General features: G+C 39.4%; 1 protein-coding gene across 4 annotated transcripts in view; it reads left to right on the top strand.

Annotated features, from left to right (window-relative positions):
• LOC102051403 (contactin-6) overlaps positions 1-20703 on the top strand; it is a 149185-nt gene that overhangs the window by 68755 nt on the left and 59727 nt on the right. For all 4 annotated transcript variants that reach the window (XR_008732212.1, XM_055710057.1, XM_055710056.1 and 1 more), the window contains exon 5: positions 12792-12887. Coding sequence is in view for 3 of the 4 variants with exons in the window: in XM_055710057.1 (XP_055566032.1) it covers positions 12792-12887 (96 nt within the window). In the remaining variant the exon portion in view is untranslated. The remainder of the gene's footprint in view (positions 1-12791; positions 12888-20703) is intronic.

Below are 20703 nucleotides of genomic sequence, written 5' to 3' on the forward strand. Positions count from 1 at the left end.
TTGTGTAGCCAGAGCCTGTCACAGACGCATGGGTCCTCATGCAGATTTGAGGTTTGAGCTTTATCCCTGCTCACAGCCTGCCACCCGCATGGCACTTCCTCCCTCCAAGTTCAGCATTCACATCCAGCACAAGGTCACCAGTAACGCTTCAGCTCCACATAAAGGGAAGACAACGGTGTGGGGAGTTCATCATGAACTATGCAAGAGAGCAATCTTAAAGAAAGAGATGGGGACAGGGAAGGTGTTACTTCAGGCTTTACACAACTTAGTTTCCAAACCAAAATGAAAATGCTTGTGCACAAACTTCTCAAAAGTCACAGGTTTTGCCTCTCCTGTGTGCACGTGGGAGCAGACAACCCTGAAGAAGCAGCCTCCCTGAGCCCTGCACTGCCAAAGCTACCCCCCAAAGCCACCACAGAGCTCAACCAGGCACAAACCCAGCAGCTATCACTTCTGACCCAGAGCCAGAGATAGCAGTCGCATTCAAAACTCACAAATGAAAAAAAGCATCCAGGTTTAAAGAAGTATTTTGATCAGTAAACCTAGAGTTTATCCTATTCTGTGGTGCCAAGATGCATTCATATGCATATTAATGAGGTGTTTTGCAAAATTCTATTTTTACTAATGAAGAGCACCTAAATTGCATTTCATGCCTTAAAAAAGACAAACAAAACCCCTGTTATAGAAAACTGCTTGAATATGGCTTCAGCCAGAATTCTAACCCAAGGCACACAGGGGATTTGTTTTAATTATTTCATCAGTTTTAAGTAACAGTAACTGTGTGCAAACAACTGGTCTTGAGGGAAATCCCCATAACTAGCTGCAGTAAAACTGTCCAGGCCTGTTTCTAATTCTTTTAGTTTTCATACATGTCTATAACAGAGACATTAACAGATACATAGGAGAAACAAGTGCAAATTAAACAAACTAGAGGAAAAAAAAAAAAGTATGCCACCATGAAAAAGAATCACATGTAAACTTAATTCATAACTATTCAGGGCATAAACCCAGAAAATTCAGTATTAATTGAAAACATCTAGTTGCCTAGGGATCTTAAATTAGATTCTCAGTCAAATTGTTCTACCATCTCTGACAGACAGTTTTGATGACTGTGGCTTTCTCAGACCTCAGGCCCCCATTATTAATCATGAATTCTGAGAAACAATGACAACAATTTAAATTCATGACTAGGATTAGTCATTTTGTCCAGAACCACACAGGAGAGCACACAGTGGAGCCATTAGACCACATTCTTTAAAAGTGTCCCCCAGCGCTACAGATCAAGGAAGGATTTTTTCCTTATCATTTCTGGTCTGCAACCATATTCTCACATTTTTCAAAGGGATGCTCAGGGGTTTTGCTTGGTGCTTATTTTCAATAGCATTTTCCTAAATACCCACATCCTCTCTCCTCTATGGCCAGTGAGAACGTGCTCATAGCAGCATGGATGAGAGTGATAGTGGTGGAGCACGTGGAATAAAATCTGCAGCTCCCAAGTGCTCTCACGTGCTTTTTGTAAGATAGAAGAACACAGTTTTGCTGAAATAACAAATTAAAGAGGCAATAAGTCCTCCTGGACAGAGTTTTTCCATTCTGAAACATAACATAATAGTCCATCATTAGTATTTAACCGTTTCAGGGGAAATATATTAAAAGCCATCAAGTCCATTTAGTCTTTGGTAGATCATGACAGCCTGAACATTAGCACAGCCCTGTTAGAGTGACTGTCTGTGAGATGCTCAGCAAGCATGAAAGCCCACTTTTCATCTGATTACTTCATCATGTTATTTACCTTTGACTGCACACAAATTACAGAAACATCACAAAGCAATGCAGCATGCCTCAAAATGTCATAACCCTTTTTACTTGTAGTATATTCTTTGAAACAGAAAATGGAAAAATCAATACACTTAGATCAGATAGTCTGGATTTGCAAAGTCTGGACATGCATGAATTTTAGCCTAAATGGCACATGCACTTCTGGATGGGTTGTATTGTGGTACTGTGCGTGTCCAGAAATCCCTCTGTAACAATTGTATTTGATTAAAAGGCGTGCTAGATGTTATAACTACCACCTTGAGTAAAGCTCTCAGGGTCTTTAAACTGATTGTTAATTCATCCTTGCATGCAAGGTCTGGCATACTGATCAGGCTGTCTAGCAGCTTATATTGCAAGAAAGAATGTTGCAACTTCTTTGTTTTTCAAAAGGAGATACATGCTTCCCAATTTAGCATTCAACTAGGCACTCAGGGATGGACAGCTGGTAACTGAAAAGCAAACACAGGAAAACCTCAGCTTTCTAGTGGCAGAAGCAGGTCACCATCAAAGATACATCCCCCAAAGTTTTACTTCATTTACTGCTTTCCCTTATCCTTTCCAGGGACACTTCAGGTAAAGTCATAGACTTGCCTCTATGCACATCATTTCATAACAAATAAATGCTATGTAATGCATTAAGCCTATCTCTCCGTTTTGAAAGGGCTTCCTTATATATAATGCAGAAACATATCTCAACTTGCAGATACATGGAGAATCAGATATAGAACATTCTCCTTTCCAGACTCTATCTACACAGCCCTCCTGAAGATCCTGGCAACAACTCACAAACTGCATCTTGCCACAAGCAGGTGAGAAAAAAATGCAACCTGCAGTAGCAACACTCCCTGCAGGTCGATCCTGTCTGGAGGATGGAAATACGACTGTTGTCTCTCCCTATGTCACTAAATAGGCTTACAGCTCAAAATTTCCTTTTGGACTTCTAACCACAGTCAAAGAATCTGATATAACTACAGCAGCAGTGCCTACCTCTCCTTGTGTATGGGTAGGTGGAGTACAAGCTTCTGAACAGGTGTTACAGTAAATATATCAAGAATTCCATTTATTAATTGGAAATAAACCCTGTATTTTGTCAAAATTCTGCCTGGAATGAAAACAAATGGAACTCTCATTTATCAGTTCTGATTGCTATGGGCACTTTGTGCCAGTGCTCCAGCACTCTCTGCAGCAGTTCCCCATGGTGGGAGTCCACATCAAGGTCTTTGCTTAATGGATGCTCTCCAGGGGGCAGACAGCAGCCTCAGGCAGACTCCCCCCACCCTACCCCCCACTTTTCTTCACAATATTTCCCCACAAGCTTAGGAAAAACATGGTGAGAACTTGATATGCATTGCTGTCAGGGGTCTATACGCTGCTCTAGCCACTCAGAGGTGGGGCATTGTGCTTCCTTAAAGGCTTCTTTGAGCAGAATTTTTGCAGAGAACAAACTATAAGCATTGCAGTTTTGTCACTTGAAGGCCAAAAGCGCTGCAAGACAACACTATGTTCAGCTTGCCTTCCCATACCTTTGTTGAGCTTTCCAGTATTTATTTCTTTGCAGAAGTCTGTGCGCACACAAGCTGTCACAGGCTTAAGGAAAAGCAGGAGCCATCAACCACCTTTCAACAGTGTTGAAGCAGGAAGCCTGGAAGGGTTTCACCTGCTTGCTGGCAGGACAAGGTAGGGTGATAACAGTGTTTCTATTTTAAAGCTCAGATACTACAAGAATGGGATCATGCCAACACCCAGACATTCCTGAAGAAAGAACAGCCTGGAATCTTAAAACCAGAAGATATGAAGTATCTCTGCTTAATGAAGGGATTTTTCTTTCTTCATCATCCCCTGGACAGATGAGTCTGCTCTGTGTTCTCAGAGCCCATCTAATGTCCATCAACACCAAATGCAGTCATGACCGCCTCTCTCTTGCTAAACACACAAACTTGAGCTGATGGTAACAACATTCCTCTTATCTAATGTTGTAGTAGATCAAGCAGCATCAGAAACCCAAGCTGCATTTTTCTCCCTCTTTCAAATGGTTTAAACATCTCTGAGTACTTAAACACCATGTTCAAGGCTATGCTGTATCAGGACACTGCTGTTCTATTCCATTAGGTTAGTTGCTTAAACTTCTGTTGTAAAAGGATGCTCTCACTTCTCCTGTACTTGTAAGGAATTCTTTATCTATGAAACGGAGACGTTGTAAGTAGTATTACAGGCAGTGAGCTAGTCAGATAAAGTAGTAATAGGGAATGTATAAGTATTTGAAGATCATCTTTTAGTTATGTATTACTTACTATTCTGTAGTTCCTATAAAAGTGTTTATCCTAAATCAAACCATTGCAAGTTGTATTGGAAAAGCAATATATGTGATTGAGATACGGTAGGTAACAAAGCATCTACAGGTCCCAGAGCTGCTAGATACTGATTGATAAAATTTAATATTTTTGAAGGATAAAACCAGTCTATATTTGCAGCCTAGGTGATTTTCTTTTTATCTGCTCTACTCTCATTGCAGACAATATGTCTTAGACTCCAATAAATCACTGAATGAAATATCCACAATGTCCATGTGAGCTTCTCCATTCTTTGGTGTGACAAAAAAAGAAGTTATAGGTGGAGGCTTTCAAAGGAAAAAAAAAAAAAAAGAATTCAATTATTTGGAATATACAATCGGCTTTTTTTTTTTTTTTTAAAGGAAAATAATGAAATTAGTTATTTTTGCAGTGAAGGTTGATCCTGCCCAATACAAAGGTTTAAGGTACAAGGTGAACTTCTCTATGCCATTGCTTATGTTGAAGAAGGAGGAAAAGAGTGTGTCATTGGTACTTTCCACGGTGCAAAGGAATAAGGCCACAGGCACAGCTTTTCTCAATAGGCAGACCACATCTAGTACAGAGAATGCACTGAGCTGTAAATATTAATTTCTAAATGCTACCGAAAGAACAACTAATAACATACATTACACCTGAAATCCCACTTAAAAGATTCACATTCAAAAATCCTTTACATCAATCATTCAGGTAAACCTTGAAATTCCTGTTGGAAGGAAGTCTTTGATGGCTTTGCAACTGGAATAAGTAAGATAAAGCAGTGGTGTCTGAGGATAACCCAAGGTAATTCTGCAAGAAGTAATTCTGTGCTGGATTGAGATCTCCAAAGAGCTGGGCAGGAATTTGGGAAGGGCTGAAATATACATGGCCATGCTTTTTAGACCTTGCAGCAGTGCATGAGACACCTCTTTTCCTTGCCATTTTTTTTTTAATTGAACATATTATGCATGTACATTATTATATTGTGGGTAGATGATTTTTCTTTCTTTATAAAAAGAAATTTCCAGCCTGAAGGGGGACTGTGGGGTGATTGTCAGAAAGTACCCAGCAGGACCTTGGACATGGAGGCAAAAGGGGCTCTCCACAGGACCAGGGCTATGGCTGCTCACTGCCAACAAGAAGGTCAAGATCCCAGGGAAGGGGTGAGCTGATGAACCAAGCTTGGGAAACCAAGTCTCTGTGGGAGCAGGGGGAAATACAAATGAAAGAAGCTGGTTTTGGATGACAGTTAACAACCCTGCCAAGAGGTAGTCTGACACAGGGGGCTGGGACCATCTCTGGTGTTAGGTCAGTCAAATCAGTGTAGCTCTGGCAGGGATAAATCTGGCCCATGAGATTTAGACTGGGGAGAGAAATCTGTTTTTAAGAACACTCCAATCTGGAGAAAACTCATGCAGACGGCAAAGCAACTCTATGATGACAGGTGACAAATGAACTCTGCTGTGACAAGTGAGAAAACTGTTCAGGAATATAAAATATTAAAAATATATTTCTTACATCCCTCTCCCTTTGAGAGGGTCACATCCTCAGATATGCCTCTGGCCTGCAGACAGGGTTTAGAGTAAAAGCCCTAAGGCTGCATCAACACTTACTGCTCAGTGCAAGTCCTGTGTTCGGTTTAGAAGAAAGCTTTAATATTTTATGCTGCTAACTCTCTAAAAGGGGAAAAAATAACAAAAAATTGATACAGACCAGCACTATAGCTTCACAGCATAGGTTTCTTGGTGCATGAACAAAAATCAAGTCAGCTAAGGATTTTTCCCACCCCCACCACCGCTCTCCCTGTTTAATTTAATTGTGACCTTCCATTTTTTTCCTCTAGAGAAGCTTGATATTACTTTGTAAAGGGCATTTTCACTCTTTAATTCAAAAAGACAATCAGGCTGTGGCAGAAATTATTGTTCCCCACCTTGAAAATTAGAGCCTGTATTGGCTATTCATACCATTTAAGCTGAATTGAAGACCTGGGCCCCATGTGCATCCTAATGTGTAAATTACAGGTCCTCTCCCCTTTAGAAGCTTCAAAGCAATTTATCTAAAGCAGCACAAATGAAGGTCCTTGGTTGATTATGCAGCCTTTGAGAAGGACAAGACCCTACAGCTGTGCTTCTCCCCTCTCGGTTTAGCAAACAACTGTTGAGGCAGAGAGGAGCAAGACTCTGGGGCAAGAGACATAGCCTGGCTCTCCTGGTGACCTTCTTCGGGGAGGAAGGAGAGAGCAACCATCTCTTCTAATCAGAGTGGGATGCAGTCTTCACCTCAGGTGAAACATAGAACAGAATTGGGAATTACAGTTGATTTTTAACCTGTCCTGGTGAAAGGAGACACTCCGGTGTTGCCCAGGCTTGTCCTGGCTAAAGCAACTTCAAGTCCTATAGACCCTGTGATATTCCAACACTGACAAAGCAGAGGCTCGCATGCACTTCGAATGTGGAAAGTGCAGAAGAACTCAGTAAGTGTTTAGTGGAAAAAGCAAGTATTTAAAAATCAGGAAACGGGAAATGCTAAGCAGCTTTCAGACACCTTAATTAGAGATAACACTGCTCTTAATCTTAGAATTGAATTCATAGAAAATCAATTAGAACATTTTAAAAATTGAGATTAGATGGTAGCGGGAAAAGATTAATGTATTGACACTATTACCAAGACAAAGGAATTGTCAGAGGGTTTGTTTAGCAAGTTTACTACAGTTTTGAAAGCTGAGAAAAAGAGTTAACTTTCCAATGCAAGTTGTAGGAAGTGGGATGAGCCCTTCCTTTATGAGTTATTTGGAGAAAGAAAGATATTTCCATAACACACCCTATTGGAAACCTGCAAAAAAGGCTGCAAGAGGTTGGTACTAGTCTCTTACAAGGCAATTCAGTACAACAATACTGAGGAGAAGCAAGAAACATGGCTAAATGCACAGGAGTTCTTCTGGGGTGGTCTGAACAGATGATCACAACCTCATGGCAACAGGCAGTCTGTATCTGAAGGTATTTTAGCCCCCTAAAACTTTGGGATTTCCTGTATGTGAAAAGAAAAAAAAAAAACCAACCACCCAAAATCTGACCAAGTATGGGACCTCCCAGAATTTGAGATAATTTAAATATCCATTAAGTTCTAGTTTTTCTTATTTGCAGCTATAGCAAATCTGATTCCTCCAAACTGGGCACAGAATTCAGACCCACATTTGCCAATGGGCCCCCTAATTCATTAGTCACCAGCAAGTGAAGGTAACTGTCAGCTCATAACATACGAGTTAGAAATGCTTATAGAAAATCATAACGATGAGCTTGTTTTAAAAAATGCTGAGGTTGTAATTTTTATGTCATTTCCCTGTGAGAGAGTTTCTATTGTGATACATCACATTCAGTAACACTGATCATATTGCAATATATCATAGCCAATAAAAGAAACAGAAGAAACTGGAACAGATGTGATATATCAGTTTGACAGAGCCACATGGAAATGTGAAAAGTTTTCTTGATTTGTCTTCAGGAGTATAGCTAATTTTTACAGTGCTTTTACTACTGTCTTAACATTCATTGCATATTTCAATAACAAGTAATTACAACTATATGTGGGATTATGCTATGACAAAACAGCTATGAAAACAAAGCAAAAGTTCAAGAAAGAATGCATTTACCTTAATTCAGGTGAACTGTTAATCATTATGCAGGGTGATAAATTGGACTTTAAGTGTATGCAACAATTTCATATATTAAAACAACCCAGTTTCCTTGTGTGCTACTTGGTATCATAAAGATGTTCTATGCTCATTCTCAAAATGGAGTTGTTTGGAAATGCCACACCTATCCCTAAGCAGTTTAAGGAATTTCAAACACATGCTTGGAAGGTTGAAACAAATGAGTTGCTAGTTGCGATTAGGTTTTTGTTCCCATCAGACATTTTAGTCGTTCCCTAACCCCAGGAAAACTGACTGTCTTCACACATTTTGTTGTGCAAGTTAAACTGACCACTCTAAACCCCGTAAGGCAGTTTTGTGTTAAAAATTCCACCCAGATGTGCAGGTAATAGTGGTGGTGAAGTTAGAAGAGGTATCTGAGATACAATCAGCAATTATGTCAGTGCTGAGCTTGAAAACACTAAAGAAAAAATACTGTGTGGCTGAACCTGTTAATTAACACAAGTACTTTAGCAGGAAATATTTGCGTATATCAGTTACAGCTCATTTCTATCTCCACAGCTCATCATTTCAAGTAAACACCTCACCCACTGCTGTGGGTTTGCTTGCCTTCTCTCAGCAGCAGCTCTGTGCTCAGTCATGCTATGCTGACGGTCGCCCTCACTGAAAAACACTACTCTCCTCAACTTCTCTTTTCATCACAATTGAATAATCTACATGGAAGACCTCCAAGCCATCTGCTTTGCTGCGATAAATCGGCATAACTTCCTTGACCCCAGTGGGGTCCTACTGACTTAAACTAGCCGAAAAATGCTCTGGTCCATTCCTTCCCCCCATTCCTCCCTTCATAGCTGGTAAGGAGCCGAAAGCCTCCTTCACCATAGGTATTCCCACTTACACCAGAGAAAGCCACGTCATCCTCTAGTTCAGTTTCCACAAAACGCCGTATGTTTTCCTTGTTCAGAGCACACACCTTTCTTGCGTAGGTCTGCAAATGTTCCCAGACAAAGATGATGACTCCTTGCTGCACAAGCTGAGTCCATATATTTTCCACTCTTTACTGTGAAGAATCACTTGTTAAGCTGAGCATTTTGCTTAGCCTACATGACCTCATTATCACATCCAACTGATTAATCGTGCTATACCAATAGTAATCTGCCAACATGCACAGTGCTGGAAAAAAAAAAAAAAAAAGTTGTTTTTCTGTTAAAACTCACAGCTGAGAGAGCAATGCAATGTGAGGGAACTCACTGTTCATAAAATGAGATAAATACAGACAAAGAATAGAAGGAGTTATGTAGAAACTAGGTGATAATTTATTTATAGATCTCTGCAGAAACACTGAAGTTCGCAAATATACCATCTGTTAAATAGTCCTGCTATTCCTAAATGTATATTAGCAGTCTAAATGTGTGCCAAACACCTGATCTTTGTGATCTTATTTGATACTCTTTTTGACAAGCAACATTATGCTTTCTCAGATTATGTCATGTTATGTTATAAAGCTATGCTAGGTAACTAACTGGGAGAACAGAGTGGTTGTGCTCTGTTGGTGTAAACGGCTGCTCAGGGCAAAGAGAAGTGGTTTTGAGAAGCAGCCAGATTTTCAGAAAAACAAGAGCAAAATAGAATATCTACATTTATATTAAGCTTCAGGTTATTTTTTATATATATATTTAGCACAATTTAGATTGAAATTAATCACTGAAAATACATGCAACTCCATAGGGGCAAAAAATGTATGCAAACATTTTTTGGGCAGAAAGACTGCTTCCAGCAAAAAGAAACATTATTTCTGATGGTCCACCTCTTTATCACCCTGGACTACTTAACAAAGATAGACAATTTTATAATTCATCATTGAATCCCATCTGAATGAGGTGTCATAATATTTCATAGGAGATGCTGCCTGCCTGGAGAAAGGGTCCAATAAAGATGACAACTAGAGTAAGACCGACTCCCCTAATGAGTTATTTATAATCATTTTGCTTTGTTTTGCTCTTTCAGAGGTTGGTTTTTTTAATATGCAATGATTCTTTATTACAGAGAGAGACACTGAATAAATTTATTTTGTACAATTATTTGTCAAAATCAACTTCAGAGAGAAAAAAAAATCATTCCTGTTTATGCCTTCTGAATTTTGCAGTGTGGGGGTTTCTAAAAGATGCAGTGTGATAAAGACCTCAGAATCAAGTACTGGAAGGGACTGCCTAAAGAAAATGATCCCTAGAGGTCTTTAAAAATGGGTTAAATAAGTATCTGTTAAGAAGGTCATAGTGTACTCATACCTGTGAGGGGCCAAACAAATAGATTAAGTGACCATTTATGTGCCTCCTTATGTACTTTTTTATACCTGTGATTCACTAGTAAGCATAATGGGATTAAAATCTTCTCTCCAGCACTCGAAAAGCTGAGCTGCTTTGTATAAGTAAGCTACAAACATGGTACGAAAGAGCTCAGACACCTGCATACAGATTTTGATGCTCAGGCTTGAAAAGTGTAGATTAAAAAGGCAAAGCCAACTTTTTCCCCCACATATAATCAAAAGTAATCCTGCAAATTATAAAATAGTGGACCTCATAAGAGATCTACTACTATTGCTTTTTCATTATTTAAACCAGGGATAGTTTCATGGTTTTAATGGAGAAACAGAGACAGGTGAGTTTCTAAAATTAGAGTAAAAATGATACCATGACATATCATGTCATTAAACTAAGAATTGCTGCTAGAAGCTTATTACTTTCCAAAATCTATTCCAATTTCAGAGCAAAGCATTACATAGTTAATTCTCAATTGTCACAAAAGCCTTTTGCCACTGCTGCACTGAGCTTTCTTCTTTTCCTTCTTTCTCAGGTGTTTAGTAACAAGTGAAATTTTGTTCTTAAAAAAAAAAAAAAAGGCCTGATTTACCATGGCAGAAAGTATTGGAAACCACTAGTTAGACTACATATATTTTTCCATCCTGCCCAAGAGTTTTGGTGTGGGTTTTGTTTGTTTGTTTGTTTGTTTTATAAACTCCATTATTATGTAGAAACTGCACAATCTAGCAGCTCAAGAAAGGCAACAGGGAAGGGAAATGTGACCATTTCTGCTGCTAGTGCCTGAATCCTAAAAGATCTAAATGGTCTGCACCTTTCCAATCTTTTTCCTTTTTAACATAATAATGGGGAAAATCGAAGGCATTTTTTTTTCTCCATACAAAGCTTCTCCCAGAGCAGAAAGGCTCAGGCTAGCCTGCCCAAGCAAATCCCTATCTAATGTCTTGAGTTGTCCCTGGGGCCACTTTTCCAAACAAGTGTTTTCTCCTGGCCTTTTCCTTCTCAGAAAACACTTAACCCACAGGCAAGAAAAAGAAGAAAGCTGATAAATGTTCTCAGACTGAATTTTCAAAACAGGTAAATAAACAAACCCACACATTCAGAGATTGGACCAGTGAAGACCACCTAATTATGAATCTAAACTCTAGTTAGTCATATTACATCCATCCACTTTTTTTCCCTTTTAAATTAATATTACAGGGTGAATAAACCAAAATAAATTGGGGTTTTTTCTCCCTTCTTGTCTTTTGTCCTCCTGGACTACCTAGACTGCAAGGCAGAGATCTAGCCAGTAGGCAATTAAAAGAACATCAGAGTTTAAAACACTTTCCCAGTGTATTGACAGGTACCATCTATTGTAGCTATGACAGCACAAGGAGGTGCTACAGCTGCCTAATTCAATTCAGTCACCCCTGAGTAGACAATGTCTTCATAGGAGACCAATATACAGGAGATGTAGAGGAGGAAAAGAAAAATTAACTGTGTAAAGTTCAACTAAGGGGGAGAAAATTGATATATTGACATAAATAGCTAAGCCTGTACAGGTAGTAATCATTATTGCTCTGACCAACGTGAACAGCTTCTCTCTATTGAACTCTGGACCAGGTAGTTGTTCGTTGTTCATCAGTTGCTGATAAAAAATGGAACAACTGTTTGAAGCCAGAATCTGCAGCAAGGTAAATAAAGTAAGCTTAGGGCAAGCATATATGACACTACAGTCTGAAGAGTTTTAATGGGAAGCTGATACTATTTATTTTATGAAAGTATATTTTGAATGTATTTCAAGCGATTATTTCCCAAAGTACTCTGACAAAAGTAGTAAGTCTCATTAGGATGAGAACGGGATCAAAATGTAAATAATCAGTTTTCAATGTACATCTATTGTGTCACATTTTCTTATCAAATTATTTAAAGGGAACGAGACTGTTAATACTTCCACATCTCAGTGAAATGTGAGAAAGCAGAGGAGATTGAGTGTGGTGTTAGATTCAGTGAAAAAGAAAAATTAATAGCCATAAAAGTCACCTAGGGGAGATAGGCATGGACATATTTATACAGGAGATTTCCCTAAACCATTGCATGATTTTCTACTGAAAGTATCCTCTTTCTCCCCTTTAAAACCAGTGCTAAGTTCATTTGAGTCAATTGAAACATATCCACTTACTGCAGCCAGCTTTAGGACAGAACAGACTCATTAAAATTACAACATACTTTTAATCAACATTTAAACACACACTGTGTGGGAATCCTGATGATGTTTAATTATCACTTGTATATATATATATATAGGATAGCACACCTGCTTTATATTTCTATTAAAAAAAAAAAAAAAGAGGAAACAATGCAGAAATAGTATTTTCCCTACTCACGTAGATTAAGAGCCTAGAAGTTCCAAAAAAATTATGCTAGAGAAAGTCATGGTACAATACACTAACTTTGCAATTAGGAATTACAAATACATACTCACAGGGTTAGAGTATAACTGCTTTATGAATACGTATCTCATGATTGCTAAAGGATTAGATACTAGGTCGAATGAGCTATTTCTCCATAGAGTATGTCAATTCACATACTGAGAGTATATTATGCTATAGAGTACATGAATATGTTCTTGAGGTATGTAATTGCATAGCTTGGGATATAGTTAAGACTAAATCAGAGAGCTAATAACTGGGTCTTGTTTTCTCCCTCTCTCTTAAGATCTTGAAAATTTTGAAATGAAGCCAAGAAGTACAGTGTCAGTCAGAGAAGGACAAGGAGTGGTTCTGCTCTGTGGTCCTCCACCACATTATGGAGGTATGATGAATAACTATGTTGTATGCGACCTGAACATCAACTGCTATAGCTTGGGAGAAGTAGCCTATGCAGTTCCCCGTCTGATTAGCAATGGAATTTGTGCATGAAGTGTATGGGTTTACAACAAATTTGGATTTAATTTCTTTAAAAGACACTGGGGTTTGCACTTCTTAGGGGGGCATTTTTTATTATTCTCTGGTTACTTGAGGACTAGAATATGCCATCACTTTTGGGGTGTGACAAGCAAAGAAAGTATGAAGGTCTAGGAGACTCTGCTCCTGGCATAACTGGTTATCTCAGCTCCTTCACCCATATGGAACAGCAGAAGAGACACCATCAGGAATTCTTTCTACATCAAAACCACTTCAGATCAGAATGGAATTACTGTTTTGCCTTTTAGCACTTGCTATAATTTGAATCCTGCATTTTACAGATTAGATTTGTCATGAAAATTTGTCTTTTGCTCTTTAGTACCCAATTACTTCCTTTCTGATAATCATAAAAGTCACAGAAAAATTTTGAATAGAAAGGACTTCTGGAGAGGTAAACTCCCTGATTAAAGGTCTGATTAGATCAGGTGGCTTGATAATGCTTTGCAATGCTTCAGTGAAAAATGAAAAGGAGTTTTCTGGGGAATTGATTTGAGGGTGCCTTGCCTACTACTGCTTAACCATAAGGCTGCTTTGGAGGTCTTCCTTTTTGGACAAGGTAAAGTCCAGATGCCATGCAATGAACCAGTAATGCATTTAGCATGGTGTTTCAGACTTTTCATCCAAGACAATCCTAAGTATGGGGTGCAATTTTCCTTTTCCCCCTGTCTATAGGTGTATTGCCACCTCCAACATCAGCACTTAGAGCAATGCAGAGGCTTGAATATGTACTTACAGTATTTTTTAACACTTTTTGTGCCTACTAGAAGCAAGCAGCTTGAATGTTCTTTTGAGATTTATTTTTCTCACCCACCATTGACTCTTGCAATTTGAGCCACATATATTTAAAATCTTCTCCAGGGACGTTAGAACCCAGATCAAAACTGCTTCAGACCTTTTGAAGTCAGGAGTAAAAACCATGGTTTCTTAACATAACTAGCTGAAGATGATTGGAAATTCTACCCTGTAAAAGCAAACTTATATTAAGGGGGAAACATCAACAGCATTGTTACCAGACTGTCTTGTTCTCGACTGAAAGAATCAGCAGTTCTTAGGTAACTCATGTCCTGCTTTTGGCAGGAGTGACCACACATCCACAGGAGCTGCAGTTTCCCATATGCTACCATCAACATCCTGCTCTCAGTAATGTTTCCTCAATTCTTCTTAAAGAAACAGAGTTATAAGACAAATTCCCATGAGAAGGTAAATAGTGATCTATAAAGAGGATGCAGTATATCAGAGATGTAGAGAAACCCATCAATCAATTTAAAGCCCACAAGTCTTGAACAGAGAGGAAATGTCAGTTCACTTAGTGTTTACAGCTGTATGAAAGAAGTATATAATCAAGGAGATGAAGTGAAACCTAGTCCTTAAGGGCAGAAAAGGCTTGAAAGAGTTCCTGAAATGTATCAATGGGACAGATAGAAAGACAACACATCCATCCTCATGTCAGTAAGCTATATATTTTCCTCTTGCTGTAGGGTAGAATTATGATTTGACAAATAGGAATGAGTAGAAGAAAACATTCAGAACAAATAAATAGTTAACAAGCAAGTTCACCACAGATTAATTGAACTGACAAAATGGTATCCATGAACAAAGCCTTTGCCACTGCGTTTCTTAAGCTGGAGATGTGAGCTGTTGACCAGCAGGCCTGAAAAATACATTATCTGAAATAACAAGTCTCTAGAGAACAGAACAGAGTTTTGTCATCTGTAAACACTGTACTTATGATTCAAAATGATATGTGTGGAGATGAAGTACATTGTGTGAACTGTGATAAGTTCCATACTATCTCAGGATGCTTAGGAAGTATTTTTATTAAAAAGGATGGTATTTTTTTTTTTTTAATTTAAACCCTCACTTCTGATTCACAGTACCTACAGGGGAAAGAATTATTATCCATGCATACAGCTTCCATTACAAGTGTTCCGTCTCATACTTTAAACATAATAGGAATTCGTTAGATATCGAGGAATTTGGAAGACATACCATACCAGAAGGGAAAGAGTCGGATTTCCTATAACATTAACACAAGTAAGACAAAACAAGCTCTTTAATGTGTCCTGTACACTAGAAAATAAGATTGCTCTTAGAATTTCATATCCAACTTGGTAGATACAGCCAATAACCAGTGCAGAGTTTCGCTAGAATGAGCATTTACAGAGACACCAAGGTTAACTGCATAGAAACCATTGACAATGCTTTTGGAAAGAGGTTCTCCATGCCATTGAAAAGAGACTTAATGGAGCCAGAGCAGATGGACACACCCCTTCAGGCACTCCTTCGTATAGACCAGCTGCTTCTTTCCTCAGGATGAGTCACTTCACAGACCCAGTCCCACCCACACATCACATAGAGGGAAGAAGAACATGGTTCTGACAGTTACCAGCTTTGTTTTCCTTTGACCTGAAGGAAAACCTCTGTACAGCATTTGTTAAGAGAAGCTACTATTGACATAGTTATTTTTGAACAGACTGCACTAGGTAAAGCCTTCAGCCTTCCTGCTAACCTAGCAACTCTATATCCACTTCTTTTAGCAATGGATGAGGTAGAAAAGCAAGAACCTATGAAAGCAATGTGTTATTAATTGAAGTTACCTCACATATAACATCAAGAAGTAGGAATGAGGAGAGAGAATACAAGCCCAAGAAATATTTCTACTAACCATTTTATCTAGAGAAGCATTTTTCCAGAGAGGCCACCACAGTGCCAGGCTCCCCTAGGCCCGTGCCACCAGGAGCCCCAGAGGCTTCCAGCCTGGCCAGTGAAGGCAGGCCCTGCAGGCACCCTTAGGCCACTCAGCTGCTTATTGGATGCTGTAAATACTTTTCCACTTCCGAAAATATTTAAAGCTCAAGTTTAACCCATTTTAGGCTTTTTTGATACAGTTGACAAGAACAATTGTGCTACTGCTTTTTTGTATACGTACTTCTTAACTGAGACTGCCTATAGCCTGGTTTTGCTTATACCAGTGAAATGAGCAAGTTCATTTTAACAGGGGACAGAGTATCTATTAGGCAACTATATGATAAAAAAACCAGGGGAAAAGTACAGAAGAGTTGCTCTAACAGCTTTCACAGTAGCTTTAGACCTTAAAAATAACTCTCAGAGAACAAAAACCTTGCAAAGTTGTGCTAAAGCTATACTAAGCAAAGTTAACACTAAAAGAGAAGCCACTCTGTATTACTACAAACATTAGTGCTTTTAACAAAAATCAAGCACACACATTAAAAAACAAACAAACAAACAAAAAGACCAAAACAACCTTGTAAAGTCGTAGCTTAAATATTAGATCAAACCAGCCCTTAAAAAATTGTTATAGTTAAAAAAAAAACCAGCCCGTAACGCGCGTGTCGGCGAGGCTGTGGGGCCGGGGGGGGGGGGCAGGGGCAGGTGTGCAGTGGTTCTTTGATCGCTTTCTTTCCTAGCTTCAGTTCTGTAGGTCAGCAGATTTTTTTCCCCTGATGTAGTTAACATGTAGTGTTATTTTACTATTAAAAATATTGTTTTATATTGAGCCAGGAGGTAGAAAAAAAGCACATAGGAAGGAAGTCTGGAGAAGCCTTTCTTTCTGTGGTTATGTGTGAGCTTGATACGACTATGATTAAGAAGTTACTGCCTAAGTGATAACACTGAGCACAGGACTGTAGGGTGGACTGCTGTTAATTTATTTGCTTGGAGGTGAGGTCTGGTATAAGGCCTGTTTCCTTCAGGCTGGCTCCTTGTAGACCGTTAGGAAGTTCCTAATCATAGGAGCAGCAGGGTCACTGGTGTGCTTGCACTTACTCGTGCGTGAGCGCTGCCAGGGGCTGCAGCTGGGATGCTGAGGTGGTAGGCTTTTCTCTGTGCTGATGTTATTATGCTAAGGCTACGTGAAAGAAAAACAAACACTCTTAAGGAAGTAAGAATGCTGCCCACCTGCTAGGTGGGGGCATATGTCGCAGCCTCGGGCAGCAGCAGGGTGGTGAGGAAGGAGGGCTGCATGGAAGCATGGCGTAGGGAGCTGGTGTGTGGAGAAGGTGGGATGACATATGCATTGTGTAAAAGGGTCTTTAGCTTCTGTCGTGGGTTGCTTCTGCCTTTTATATTAAACAGTCTACTTGGTAAAATGCATAATATTAACGTGAAGGTTTGAATTGTATCTCCCTTTATAAAGCTGAGTGCCTTAGTCATGAGTTTAGAGTCCCTTTCTCTCTGCTCCTGTTTCTCAACACTCCTATGAATCTTTAATCCTCTCCTGCCAGCTTTGGCAGGAGGGAGTCTCTTCCCCGAGACCAGCCTGTCTCTGTTCTCCTGCAGAACAGGCAGTATTGATTTGAATTTGCTTGGACTGAGAAATGCACTAAAATGTTAAATTCCCTAGACTAGTATATCAGCAGTGATTATCAGCTGCTCCTCTTTCCCAGCTGTGCTCCGAGAGGCAGAGCTCCCAGCTGACAGGCGTAGGCAGTGCTCTCCTGCCTGGCCAGGCTTGGGTAGTGCTTGGTTGGAAAGTGAGGTGGGCTTCACTGACTTTGGGGGGCTTCTGGGATGAGAAGTGAGACTGACACCACATTGTCATTGGCCTTGGATTAAAAACAACCCTACTGCATGCTAGTGTTGCAGCACTAATGAAAGAGCTTCTGCTCTGGCATGTGCATAACGAAGTGTGTACTGCTGTAATTATCCCTCCGCTGACACGGAGCCCCTTTGAAGTAAAGGCAAGTCTGTGCTCTCCAAGGCATCCACACAGAGTCAGCAACAGTGTTGGGATCACTGTCTTTTGCAAACAAATATCAATTTTCAGTGCTGAAATATGTTAATTTGGGCTGAGACCAGTCAGCTGTATGTGTGAAAAGGAGCGGTACTCTGATAGTTGTTATGCCATAGCTAGACAGAATTAAAATTAATTACTTGAAGGTGATTATATTTTCAGGCTTGTCTTAGAAAACACCATTGCACATGGGTGTTAAATTAGAAAATTGAGAGTAGAAAATATATTAATAATATTTTGTTGTTAGTTTTTGTGAACTAAATCCTGAAACTTTCATAGTGCTCTGAATTTTATGTCGGCCCAGATATCAGAAGGGTTCTCTTTGGGGATAAAGCTCCATGAGGTTAGCAGAATTTTGTTTGTAACCTAGTGATAAATCATAGTTTCTCTTTATCTGTCTTTGATATAAGCTCCACTTCCACTGTAAGCGATTTCCTTCAAAAGTTTATGGAAAAAAACCCCCGCAATCTGGGACCAAGTTCTGTTTACTTGGTCCATATCTAAAGCACCACTGAGTAAGGACTCATCCAAAATTACTCTAACTTGTTTCTTGCCACACATAGTGGCATGCTGTGATCTGTGAACATTTTGGGAAGCACTACCTTCCCCAGCCTCTTCTTTCTCTTAAGTCCCATTATGTAGTTTTACCTCACACATTTATTTTTCTAAAATATCACACATTAACTAAGTAGAAAGAGCAATAGGAAAACTGGGCTAATTCATCTGGCATGGAAAACCCTCTGTTCCTTTGCTTCAGGCATGTTTATTCATCTTCAGCATCGTATGAAAAGTGGCTACTCCAGAGGGAAAGCTACAGCCAAACAGGCCTATGCACAAAGGAGAAAAAACAAAATAGAGGGGAAAAAAGCCCACAAAACTCTTTGGTGCTGATAATAGCTAAGACTTGTGTAAGAACTTTTATGCTGAAGCCCTTTTATAACAGTCTCTGAAATTCGGTAACTCTGAGACTGTCATGGATGTGTTGAATTGTGATCCCAACCACTACTGGTTTCAGAAATCCTGTGGTTAAATGAAAAATACCCCACATCCAAACTAAAAAATAATTGTAACTTTATTTTTCTTCCATAAAATAGCTGGCAGAAGCAATTTTCAAGTTCATTTAAGCTAGACTTAATTAGCAGGTTACTATCTCTTTATAATTTGTCTTCTATGCCTCTACTACCTTCTGTTCAGCATCCCCTTCACCAGATTCTTCCTGGCTGCTGATTTACTCATGCAAATGGATGTAACCCCAGAAGTGATAGCATGGGCCTTTCCTCATTTCTTTTGCTTGTTAATGGGTCTGCTACATATCTGATTTATTCAAAGTGACCCAAAATGGAAATATTTAAGTAACAGTAGCTTCTTTTATAATGCAACTTCAGATTTGTAACCTATTACATCTATTGATGTTACTTTCTAAAAGAAAGAGTGTAGGGTAGACTCCTGGTATGTAATGTCTAAGATATGCCTTAGAAGAGAAAAAAGTTTGGTCTACAAATTTGGTTCCTTTCTCTTGAGTTTTCATTCAAATCCTGTTGAAGTCAATTAAAATTGGGGTTTTCTACAGAGTTCAGTGGAGCTGAATTGGGCTCTAGGCGAGAACGGCCTGCAGATTGGTGATGATGGACCTGTATTTGGAAGAGTGGTCATGTTTATATCCCTTATACTGGCGGGATAATGATTTAAATATGAAAAAGAAGGGCCTGCACTTGTTCCCGGTTAATGGGAAAATTCATCAATAGGCCCTAAGGCAATGGTGGAGTACAGACAGTGAGAGAGTAACGGAAACTTTGGAAGATGAAGTCAGCTGGAACCACCTGAGAACTGAAACCAGGACAGAAAAGGACTGACTGTCTTTCACTGATGAATTAATTCACAGATTGACCTCATGAAGAATGTCTGTGTAGTATAAAGTTGGCTTTAATAGAGTTTTATTAGGATTTGGATACTCTGTCCTATAGAGACTTTAGCTGCGTCACCAGGTCCTACAGCAGGAATCTCTTTTTTGATTGCATGCCATAAAATGGTCCATTGTGGCCATCCATTTGGTGTCTTAGCAGGTACACTGGTTATAGTGGGTCAGCACTTTCTTCAACCCTGGAATTGCCAGCACCAACCTTGCTACTAAAATTTACTCATTTCTCATTAGGTACACTCTGCTGTCATGGAAGCCTGGGCACCCAACTATCAGGTCCAACCACTCCAAGCAGTTTTGTTGCATGTAAACCCATATATGCATTTGTGTAGGTGTGTAGGAGGAGGAAAGCAAGGGTTCCAGTTCTTGCAAAAGGGACGTCAGGGTACCAGCTCTCAGATGTTATTGTGAAATCTGAAAAGACTGCAGATCCAAGGCATTTATTCCACAAAAATCCCAAGTTTACAACATAGTGTTTAATAGAAGATAGATTGAAGTATTTACCCTGCAAATCTTCAGCATTTTCTGTGTAGTCCCTAACTTGCAGGTTAGAGAACTTCAAAAAATGAGTTGAAACCAGAGTTTTGCCCACACCAGTCTCTTTGGTCTGTTTGTTCAGCTAGACTATAGTCATCAGACTTGTGCCTGAGACAAGAACAGTATGTATACAGTATGTCTTTGGAAGATATACGCCGTCATGGCTACATGGCTTATATCTAGCTATAGGCTGATGCTCCCTGTGAAAGAACCCACTCATCTCCAGATTTTCTTGTGTAAATAGATACTTTAACCAGGTACCTAAAAGTACGTGGGCGTGTGATTGTGAAAACACAGCGCTTTTACCTTGTGTGTATGCCCACATATATGTACACTACATGTGTTGTATTATACTATGTAAGAATTGTTGCATCTACTGTACCTCAGGAAAAAGTTTAGCATTAAGCTGCAGTAAAACAGAGCCTATTGCAGGATTTTGCCAAGTATAGAAAGTGT

This window comes from Falco cherrug, chromosome 4 (assembly GCF_023634085.1).
Source record: "Falco cherrug isolate bFalChe1 chromosome 4, bFalChe1.pri, whole genome shotgun sequence".
NCBI classification, from domain to species: domain Eukaryota; kingdom Metazoa; phylum Chordata; class Aves; order Falconiformes; family Falconidae; genus Falco; species Falco cherrug.